The sequence below is a fragment of the Corvus kubaryi genome, unplaced genomic scaffold, assembly GCF_017639235.1.
Source record: "Corvus kubaryi isolate FWS band 111438036 unplaced genomic scaffold, C.kubaryi_AGA036_p1.0 65026, whole genome shotgun sequence".
In the NCBI taxonomy this organism is placed as follows: domain Eukaryota; kingdom Metazoa; phylum Chordata; class Aves; order Passeriformes; family Corvidae; genus Corvus; species Corvus kubaryi.
This window is the reverse complement of record NW_024581703.1, coordinates 63,126-74,459: the sequence shown is the minus strand read 5'-3', so window position 1 is coordinate 74,459 and position 11,334 is coordinate 63,126. Positions and strand designations below refer to the sequence as shown.

The following is an 11,334-nucleotide window of genomic DNA, read 5'->3' as shown; positions in this document are numbered from 1 at the left end:
GCGCGGGCGGCAGGGGAGCGCGGGCCAGGCGGGAGACGCGTCCCGTCGGTCCGCGGGGCCCGGAGGGTCGCGGCGCCGCTCGGGCATTCACCCGCGACGCGGCCCCGCGCGGGGCTGCGAGCTGCGCCCTTCCCCGCGCCCCGGCCCCGCGGAGCTGCGGGACGCGTCTCCCGCCTGGCCCGCGCTCCCCTGCCGCCCGCGCTGTCCATGGCCGCCGTTCCGTCTCCGCACCCGCAACACGGCGAGCGCGCCCCCGCGAGAGACGGGGTTCCCGCCTCTGGCTTCAGCCGAGTTCCTCTTCCAGGCAGCGCGCCTCCCCTAAGAAACGAAACCCAGCGAGCGGGGCGGAGGCGAGGCGCTGCCCGGCGCTGCCGAGTTCAGCCGGGCACGAGAAAGCTCCGGCAGCAACAGCCAGTCTGCAGCCTCCCTCCAATCCGCGTGGAGCGTTTTCCCGCTCCCGGGCGGCTCCTCCCTCCCGCCCGCGGGGCGAGGGCACGTGATCACCGGCACGGCCCGGCTTTTCCAGCCGCGCGGGGCGAGAGGACGGGCGGCCGCGGGGAGGCGCTCGGCCCCGCCGCTCCCGCCCGGCCCTGCTTTTCGCTCCGGGGCGGAGGAGCCGCGGCGGCGCTCCCGCCCCCTGCTCGGGCTGCCGGGAGGGCCGGCCCTGCCGCCATGTTCCTGCGCAGCGGCTGCCGCCGGCTGCTGCTGCCCCCAGCGCCTCGCCCTGGGCACCGCCAGGCGGGCAGCGAGGTCGGGGCGGCGGCGGCGCCGCGCTACGACGTGGTGGTGATCGGCGGGGGCCATGCGGGCACGGAGGCGGCGGCGGCGGCCTCTCGCGGCGGGGCCCGCACGCTGCTGCTCACGCACAGGATCGGCACCATCGGTACCGCCGCGGGTGCCCGGGGTCTCTACGGCGTGGGGAGCGGCGCTGAGCCGGGGAGGTCGCGGGAGACTTTGTGCGGCGGCTGTGCTGAGGGTGTCCCTGTCTCCCTTACTCAGGGGAAATGTCGTGCAACCCGTCCTTCGGCGGCATCGGGAAGGGGCACCTCATGCGGGAGGTGGACGCCCTGGACGGGCTGTGCGGCCGCGTGTGTGACCGCTCCGGTGTTCACTACAAAGTGCTGAACCGCCGCAAGGGCCCGGCCGTGTGGGGCCTCCGCGCACAGATCGACCGCGGCCTGTACAAGGAGAACATGCAGGTGAGGGAGCCGCGCCGGGCGGCTCGGCGGGCGGACTGCCGGGTGTCGGAATACGCTGCTGAGCTTTACGAAGGAAGGGGCTATGTTTTGCTTTTCATTATTTACCGAGCAAACCTAGATGCCGTGTTGTTTGGTACTTAGATGCAGTGTAAGTTGTTGGAGCTCAGCATAGTTTAAAAAATTCTCCAGTGTTTTAGATAGAGGTCAGGCTTCATGGCCAAGTAGTTTATTTGAGCTAAAACTTTATGTGAATGAAAACTTCTACATGATAGATCAGGACAGTACCATAACTGAGTGTCTGCCAAATGACCTGGTAGGAATGGAAGCGAGTAGTAGATGTTTCAGAAGTCAGCAGGGTTCGGGATTGCCCATATGTCTCATAACTTCCTAGATTTTTGCAGTAACTCTTTTCGTGACAGAAAGAAATCCTTAACACACCACTGTTGACAGTTCGTGAGGCATCTGTGGAGGATCTTCTCTTGACAGAACCAGAACCAGGCCGTCCTGGGAAATGCCAAGTCACAGGAGTTGTTCTGGGTATGTGCTAGTAACTCAGTTAAGTGCCTTCCGTTACTCCACACTAGGAGCAGCCTTTGGGGTAAATATTTCTGATTCACCAATGAGGAAGATTAATTATACAGTTCTAATTCATTAGTGAGAAAGATTAATTAGCCAGTAGAGCTGGTTTAGGCGAAGTGTGAACTAAACCAGGTTAATATGTGTAATACAAAGTAATACAATGTCAAAAATATCTGGATTGGTAGTATACTGGGACATTAACTAAGTTCATTTTCTTCAGGTTAGTGATACTGAATTCCATGCTGTGTTTTGAGATTTTATTTGGTAAACGGTGTATGCTGCCCTCAATGTTATTAACATGGGGTCCTGTTATTAACAGACTTGTACTTCATTACCCCTTGCTGTTTTAACAAGAAAGCTTTCTGAAGTAAAGGCCTGGATATGGATTTTTTCCAGGAGTTGGTTTTCTTTGTTAGGGGTAACTTGATTAGGAATAATAAATATACAGAAATGACTACATGCTGCTTAATTATAGTTATTACCGTTGGTGCTTTTATTACTGGAATGCTGGTATTGTTCTGTAACAGAAGACAGATAAACCCTCAGTGAACACTGTTAGTCTAGTTAGACAGAAACACCAGAATCCCAATCTTTGTTGGTACTAAAATGTGTACATCTCTGAAAACTTGCTGTTTCAGGGGATGGGAGCACAGTATGTGCCAGGAGTGTTATCCTGACCACCGGTACATTTCTGAGGGGTATGATCCACATCGGACTGGAGGTGCACCCGGCTGGGCGGTTGGGGGACCAGCCAGCCATCGGGCTGGCTCACACTCTGGAGAAACTGGGATTTGCTGTGGGCAGGCTGAAGACCGGGACACCACCCCGACTTGCCAAGGATACCATTGACTTCAGTGGTCTGGAGGAGCGTGCAGCTGACAACCCTCCTGTGCCCTTCAGCTTCCTCAGCAAGGCTGTGTGGATAAAGGTGGGATAGCAGCCATCCAGTACACATAGAGCCAGGTGGGGAGTGGGTCTGGGAATGTCATGCTCGTAATCAGTCAGGGAGCTGGTGGCTGGGAAAGGCCGCTGGGGTGTATTTGTACTGGATGTGTTACATTTCTGAGGACTGTCAATGCAAGGGAGAAGCTGCTTGTGTTCTTTTGAAAGCAAATACTGTTTTACTTTCACTTCTCAACTTGAGAACTTAAGTTTCCTTCTGGGGTCAGACTGGTGTGAAATGTGATACTGGTGCTAGTATTCTTCATGTGCTGGTTACATGGGTGGTTTTACAAAATCTTCCAGTATTACACCTGTATTGTGGAGATTGACAGTGTCTTGCTTCTTAGTTTAGCTCTGGAATAAGGTTAAAATGTTGAAATTAGAGATCATTAATAGTACTGACTAGGAAAGAGAAAGGATGGATTTAGCCACAGAACTCAGAGGTGGCAGGGTAACAGTAACGTAAAAGCAGAAGAGGTTCAATTTTCCGAAGAAAGTCTTGGAAAATGGGCTATTTTTACATAATGTAATTAAGCGGCACAGAATTAAGTATCAGGAGTTAATTTGCCCCAGAGGATATAGGAATTGCAATAACCTTTTATAATCAGGATGGGGCAAAAATAGTATCACTTGAAGTCCTTGGTACGTGTAGGAGAGGTTTTGAAATGAAGAGTTTTAAGTCTAACAGCAAAAAGCTGTTAGACAAATATTCCTAATAATAATTTTGAGTCAAAATTGGGAACGTATCAGGAATTTATTCGCCACAGACATGTTCAAAGAAACAACAATTTTCAGACATCCAGGATTTTTTATAGACGCTCCCGGAAGTCTGCCCAATTTACTGCATCATGGTATAAGTGTTTATAGCTGTTTCTTTTATTACTACCAGAGCATATCATCTGTCTTTGTGTAATGGATAACCCAGGTTTTATCCAGCTAAACAGTGCTTTATTGAATTCGCTGTCCTGGTTAGACAATTACTGTTGATTACGTTTTCTGGGGTGTACAAGCCTATGAAGTGGCTCCCTTACTGCACCTCCAATGTAGTAATTGAGTTTTCTGGGGTGTATAGGCTTTTGACTCCTTAACTTTCTCAAGATATCTTTCTTGTCCTATGGCATCTAAGTCATCTGTAGTTATATGATAACCATTAAACAATTATTTATTGAATTTTATTCTTCAACTGTTGATTAAATTCTCTAAGGGATATGGATCCATGGAGTTCCTTTCTGCAGGTGCAGTGAGATGATTTCTCTGGGTTTTGTACTGACACTCAGCCAACACAGATCTAAATCAAAACCACCTAAAATCACAGTCAAACTTTTCCTTAACTAATTAAACATAGTTCATCATGAAATTTTTGTAAAAAATCACAAGAGTCCTGGCTAACTAATATATAACTCACTGAGCGTTTTAAAGAGTTACGGTGCTAGATTATCATATTTGGAATGTGGAGTCTCTTGACTCTTTTTCAGAAAATCAGTGGAATACTTTACATGGCGAGGTTTTTTCCAAACTTTGAATTTTTCATGTTGATTGCAGAGTTCTGAGGTTTGTTTTTTTTTTCCTCTCCAAGAGATTCTTTTGGTTTTTCTTCACTAAACTCTTTTAAGTGGCTGTTAGCTGTAGGGTCAGCATTTACTCTTCTAACTCCAGAGCTTTTTTTTTCCTGTGATCAGTGTGAATGCTGTGCTATAACATGCTGGTTTAATGGGAATATCCACTCTGTAATTAGGAATAGAGCGTATAGGATAGAACTTGAATTCCGGATTCCCAAGTTCTGTCCTGTTCTCAGTCTGGTTTTGGGCATGTTGCTCAGGCTCTCTGATCGCTTGTGTTCGGTCTGTACAGTGGGTATGACCGCACTGCTGGCTGATCCCAGGAGGGAAAGATGGCCATCATGGAAAAGGTCTTGGTGATCTCAGAATTGTTCAGTAAGGATACGGTGTTGTGACCACATTAACTTAGGCCGAGCTTTGGCCTCTTCCAGCCAGAAGATCAGCTGTCCTGTTACCTGACTCGCACTAACCTGAAGGCCCAGCAAATTATCTGCGATAACCTCCACCTGAACAACCACGTCAGGGAGACCACCAGGGGCCCGCGGTGAGTGTGGCATCACACAAGGCTCTCTAGGGGGCAAGCTGGCGGTCTCTTTGGAGCTGTGGGTCTCTCCTGCTTTGCTTCTGGGAAGTTACATTTTCTCCATGTCAGGTTGTGCTCATGGCTGTTTACTGTTGCAGGTACTGTCCCTCTCTTGAATCAAAGGTGCTGCGCTTCCCAAACCGAGAACATCAGGTGTGGCTGGAGCCCGAAGGCTTGGAGTCCAACATCATTTACCCCCAAGGCATGTCCATGACACTGCCACCTGAGCTCCAGGAGCAGGTGATCAAATCCGTCCCAGGCTTGGAAAAAGCTAAGATGCTACAGCCAGGTGAGGGAGCTGAATAGTTTTAAACCTATTGGTCATATTTATTTACTAGTTAATGAAAAGCAGGTTTTGTTTAAAGCGTAGCAAAACAAAGGAAATACAAAGCAAACTAATTCTTGGATGCAGGGATTTTTCCTTGTTTGTTCGGGAATCATAAATAAAATTGATAAGCTGTTCTGCTCCATTGATTGCCTTGACAATCGCTCCTGTAACATCTGTCTTGTGGTGTGTCACAGGCTATGGGGTACAGTATGACTTTTTAGACCCCCGACAACTGACCACTTCTCTCGAGTCGCGTCTTGTTCAGCGTCTCTTCTTTGCAGGCCAGATAAATGGCACAACAGGCTATGAAGAAGCTGCAGCTCAGGTGGGCAAATTTGACTGTTATATATTCAGCACTCAGAAAGGGATATTGCCTTGGTCTTTGTGAAGTCTTGCTAGGCCTGTTTTGTGCTCATGAGATGTTCTTACGTTTGTTGCTCAGCCTAATTCCAGATTTGCTCAAGATATTTTTATTTGTGTCTGTACAAGTATCTGCAGTTGTTATCATGAAGGGTGCAGTAACAAAAGTAATTGAAAGCCCTGTAAAGTGTTTCAGCATGAAGACTGTGCAGTGGGTATAATTGAAAACGTGGGAATTGTCTCCAGACGCATCAGCAGGGGCCAAGAAGCCCTTCAGACACTCAATAATGCTGCAAGACGGAAGCTGCCTGGATTACTGGCACAGACTGTTGCGTTTTCCTGGGCATGGTTGGGCATGTGAGCCTGTGGAGGCAGATGTGCTGATGTTTCTGCTAAGAGGAGACCAATGGATGTGTTTGGTTTGTTCTGCCTGCGCAGGGTGTGATTGCTGGGATCAATGCTTGTCTGCGGGTTCGTGGCAAGCCCCCATTCACCGTCAGCCGCACCGAGGGCTACGTGGGTGTGCTGATCGATGACCTCACCACGCTGGGCACCAGCGAGCCCTACCGGATGTTCACCAGCCGCGTGGAGTTCCGCATGTCCCTGCGGCCGGACAACGCTGACGCCAGGCTCACCCGCAGAGGTGCTTTGCTGTGGTAGCTCTTGCAGTGACCAGCCCTGCCTGGCTGTAGACCTTTGTCTCATACACCATCTGTCTCTGCAGGCTTTGAAGAAGCTGGGTGTGTGTCACAGCAGCGATACGAACAAGCAGTTAAGATGAGAGCTGCATTAGAGGATGGGATTGCAACACTAAAATCACTTCAGTTCAGCATATCCAAATGGTCCCAGTTACTACCAGAAGTTCCCATCAGTAGCAATCGCAGGTCACCTGTCAGGTAAAGGTTACAGCTGGAGCTTTCTGGTTTGACCTATGCTTGCTTTAGTACATCCGGCTAATGGTTTCACAGCATTTGTCCATCCTTCCTGAAGCTGGCAGTACTCCAAGGTTCCTACTTTACCACCTTCAGGGGACACACATCTGATGTTTGCCTGTAGAATAAGTATGGTATTGGTGTTCTTAGTATTCCACGCTTGCTGTTGCTGACATGTGCTCTCAAAGCAAGGGAGTGCTCCACTGGCCCAGACACTTCTTGCTATCCTTACACAAGTCATCAGCTGGTGACGGTTTTGCAGTAGGTTGCAGCTTTGCTAAAAGCTTGGTAAAGCAGCAGTTGATTTCAGGCTGGTGTCAGGTGGTAGCTGTTCTTGTACACAAAGGCCCTTACTTCCCTTACCCATACTTTATCTCGTCTTTTCTGTTGTTTTAAATCAGTGACTAAGACCTGGCTGACAGAGTCTGTGTGAAAGGTTTCCCTTGGTACCCTTGTCCTTGTCCCATCTGTCTTGCTGTAATTTTATGGGAGGAGTCTCTCTTCGAGAGTTTAGCAGCTCTTCTGTGTACTGAGAGGAGATAGTAGTGAATTGAGCTTGGCTCTGCAGTTGTTCTGGCTTATGCTAAGTATTTTATAAGTTTGAGCTGGGAACAGCCATTAGTCTGCCTTACAAGTGTGACTCCTTTGTACCATAAATGTTTACTCTTCTTCTCCACAGTGCCTTTGATATCCTTCAATATCAAGATGCCAACATGGAGATTCTGGCAAAGGCTGTCCCAGAGCCCCTGGGCAAGCTTGCTCAGTGGAAAGAACTGGCAGAAAGATTGAAAATAGAAGGTAGAGTACAAGGGTTAGGCTCTCTCATGGTGATCTGCATAGGTTTGTTCAGTAAGGGGAGAGCAATTGTCCTAGTGTGTTTTATGTTGCTGCTTAGAGAAATGAAACGCTCTGATCAGAGTGTGAACTTTTTACCATAAACTGCAGCCCTTTCTGTGCACCAGTGTTTCACTCTTTGGTGGGTAAGATCACTCTTTGGGTTTTTTTCCTCTTTACTGCCCCATCAAATAGACCATCCTGTGTTGGGATGAGAAGATACAAACAACCCATGTATCTAAATTCCCGTAACAAATCAAAGAGTATGACTTCTTCCAAAGCAGTGACGCGAATTAGACTCTATAGCCCGTGGGGCTGGAAATTTCCTTAGGAGCTTTTGACCATCTCAGTGGAATTGCTCACTGTGCTTCCAAGACTTCTTGCAAGTGACTTATTTCACGTGAATATCTATTTATATCTGGTTTTCTTGTTCCCCTGATCACCACAGCTGCTTATGAGTGGTGTGTAGTCAATCAGCAGCAGGAAATAGAAGAAGTGCGTCGTGACGAGGCGCTCCAGCTGCCAGACGACCTGGATTACTTTGCCATTGATGCCTCACTCTCCGCAGAGGTGCGGGAGAAGCTGGACTCAAACCGCCCGCAGACGGTGAGAAATTCAGCCACAGCAGGGCTGAGCAGCAGTGAAATCCCTTCTGTCTTCTCAAGGGGCGTGGGGGTGCAAGAATCAGGGAAAGGAATACCCACAGGTCTTGATCTCATTTCTCACTAGCTCCAGTGTGTAGGTTTGGTGGTGGTTAACTTGTTCCTGTCTCCACGTGCAGATTGGTGCAGTCAGCCGCATCCCTGGAATCACCCCAGCTGCTATTGTTAACCTGCTAAGATTTGTGAAAACCAGTCACCAGAAGACAGAGAAGCTAAAAGCTGGGCCTCAGGCTGGGGAGTATTTCCCAGGGAAAATGTACTCAGACAAAGCAGCTTCACAAAGACTGATTTCTGCAGAGTTTTCTGAAGAGGAGACAAAGTTTGTTAAAACACCTTTGTAGAGAATGGCACCGATCCTGCCAGACTTTGTGGCAAGATCCCCCGTGCTCCTGAGCCTCTTCCCAGATGACACCCATGCTGGCCAGATCCAGAGGAGTTCCAGCTGGGTTCTGTGGCATTGTCATTGCATAGAACGAAGACGATGAATGCACAAAGTAAATGCTCAGAAACCTAAATACAGCCTGTGATTTTGCTGATGCAAATGGAGAGACGGGAGAACTGCTTTTAAAATTCCACTCATTTGGAAGACTTCAGATAGTCAAAATCTGCATCTTGTGAAGGACAGTGTTTAGCTCTTCTGAAATGAGTAAGAAGTGTTACCATGCTAAGCCCATGGCGCACAAGAGGATTGGAGCTGGAAAGTGTGTTCCATTGAGTTCAGTACTTGTGTTCATAGCTGTGCAGTGACTGTGCACTGGCTGGTGTCAGCCACTAGGAAACACTTGGCTGTGGAAACATGTGCCACATGAATATTTAAATCTACATAGGAGACTGAATGTAAACACCACATCCTGAAGCTGTTTTTCTCTTTTAAAATAAATAAAGCTTAGCTTGTAACTTCCTGAAGAACTCGGTTATCACTTTGCTTTCAGCAGGGCCTTGCCAGTTTACCAGATCACAGTTCCCACATGTAAGGTGGGCTGAGATTCACTACAGAGCTGGGGAGGCAGCTGGACAAGGCTGGGAGCTGAGGAGGGTGGGGGACATACAGGAACCTGCCCCATGGACCTCAGCCCGGGCACTGTGAAGCTCTGTCTGAAATGCTGGGGGCTGGAGGAGTGGGTCCCAAGGGTTTGTCATCAGCACTGGTCCTGCAACTGAGAGGAATAGAACTTTGATTTGAGCGAGATCCAAGTCAATTGGGTCAACTGGGCAGTTGAGCAGTTGCTTGCCAGAAATATGTATGGATTCAGGGTGTTGCTGTGCACCTACCAAATCCTTGCTTGAGTCGGGCAGCAGTCTCTGGTGCTGGTCTCATTTCTGAATATCCTCTGGCTTCAGAACACTTTTTGTTGCAGTTAAATCGGAGGATCTTACAGGTTGGAAAAGACCCTTAAGGTCATCAAGTCCAACCATGACCCAAATAGATAGATAGATAGATATCTGTCATTTTGGAATTACGATTCTGGAAATTTCTCTGGCGTATTTGCTCTGGGTGAGGATTGCTTTTCTGTCCAAAGAAAGGAGTCAGAGCAAATCCTTTTTGTTGACAGAGACTCTGTCATGCAGCAGGAGGATGAGCAGAGTTTGCAGCTTTGTTTGGGACATCATCCATCTACCTGAAAGCACTTCCCTGTCACCAGCCACTGGCTTGTGTGGAAGAGCTTTAGACACGTGATCTGTAGGTTGGTTCATGCCAGAATGGCTTGGGAAAGCTAACATCTACGTGCCCCTTTATATTTGTGGCCTGTTTTCCTTCAATCCTTGTTGGCTCAAAGATTTACTTCAACCTTGCAAGCCTTAAGTTCAGCATAAGAAAGGCAGGTGTGCTTTCTGTGGTGTAATTTTGGGTCTAGGTATGGTGCCTATGGAATTCCAGCTATGTGAATCCAAAAAAATCCTTAATCTGTCTATTCAAAGAGGCAGAACTTCCAGTCAAGAAAGTTGTATGCTTTCTTCACTGCATTATGTTTGTATTATGTTTGGGTTTGATGCACTGGTATCTGTAAAAACTTAGATCTAGTTTGTAGGGCCTAGGAAGGAGGCCCTATTGATACCTTCATCCTCTCACTTTTAATCCGATTATGCAGTCTCAAAACTGCATTTCCTAGTCCTTGTCAGCGGTCATTTGACAGGACTATTTAGCTTTCAATAATGTGTACCTTTAAAGGCAAGTACCTTGCTCCCTGCTACAAAAGGAAACACTTTCCTCAGCTTTCCAGGCTAAATTTATTTCAGTGCTTCTGGTCTCACACATGCAGCATAAATGAAAGCGTGATTCCACTGAGCTGGGCTGCACCAGTGTCGAAGGAAGAGCAGAAGGAGAGGACTTCTGCATTTCTTACCTTTAACAATTTAATAATGCACAGCTGTGGTCTAAGGAGGGGGGAGGAGTTAACTTCAGGGGAAATTGAAGTCAGAAGCACATGGATGCATGGCTTCCCAGCAGATCTTCTGTACTAACTGCTTTTTCTGTTTCAGCATGAAGTGGGTCTTTGGCCACTGGTGACTTCCCTTGTTAAGACAGGGTGTCTTCTGTTCACCTATGTAGGTTAATGATGTCCATATTTGCTGAAATGGAAAACCTGGCATATGCACAAGTTTGAGGACTGGCTGTCCCTCAGGTATTGGTTTTATGAGAACAGAACTTGCCACAATATTTTGTGCTGGTTGAACAGTTCTTGTTTGAGATGACTTTTAACGTGAAAAGAAATCATTGCTGCAAGCAGTTCTATTCATTTTGTTAAGAAAACCAAGCACAGAAAGGCTGAATAATCTGCTGTAAGTAGCATGGGCAGATAGGAGGGACACCTTGTGCCATCTGGTTTCTAACCACCGGGGATTTGTTACAAGGCCCAAGGTTTGGTTTTTACATGAAGACAAAGTGAGCTTAGACCCTCACAGGTCCTGTGGCCTTGCTAGGGCTGACAGGATGGGAAGGGCAGAACTGGAGGAGCCTGCTCTTGACACAGCTGTCTGCTTTTCCTTGTCTGTGCAGTAATGAATGGCACTTTGTTGTCCTGTAATCCTTGCTGTGACCAGGCAAGCAGTGAGGGAGGGTGTGTGGTGAGGTTGACCTAACTTTCTGCACATACCAAGTGTCTTTGTGTTCCCTGCTTCAATGTGTATGTATGTCTCTTTTTCCCTCCTGCAGAACACAGGCCTGGTGATCAGCACTTTTTCCTCCAATCTCTACCATTCTATCTTATCCCAGATTTTTAAGACAGCTTCTTCCCTACTCTAGTTTTCATTTCATATCGTAGTTGAACTGAGCAGTTTCTTCATCTTTTCTTTATTTCTGCCTGAGAGATGAAAGCAAGAGAAAAATGGAAAGACATTTTATGCTAGGAGACACT

At 47.9% G+C, this 11,334-nt stretch overlaps 1 protein-coding gene across 1 annotated transcript; it reads left to right on the top strand.

Annotated features, from left to right (window-relative positions):
• Window positions 1-200: 200 nt before the first annotated feature.
• LOC121672885 (protein MTO1 homolog, mitochondrial-like) lies at window positions 201-8,879 on the top strand. Its single transcript, XM_042045787.1, has 12 exons — window positions 201-883; window positions 1,000-1,199; window positions 1,619-1,736; window positions 2,417-2,706; window positions 4,711-4,823; window positions 4,961-5,151; window positions 5,385-5,515; window positions 5,989-6,193; window positions 6,275-6,446; window positions 7,162-7,280; window positions 7,765-7,922; window positions 8,098-8,879. The coding sequence occupies exons 1-12, from the start codon at window positions 208-210 to the stop codon at window positions 8,317-8,319; spliced, it is 2,595 nt and encodes an 864-aa protein (XP_041901721.1). The 5' UTR covers window positions 201-207; the 3' UTR covers window positions 8,320-8,879.
• The last annotated feature ends 2,455 nt before the right edge of the window (window positions 8,880-11,334 follow it).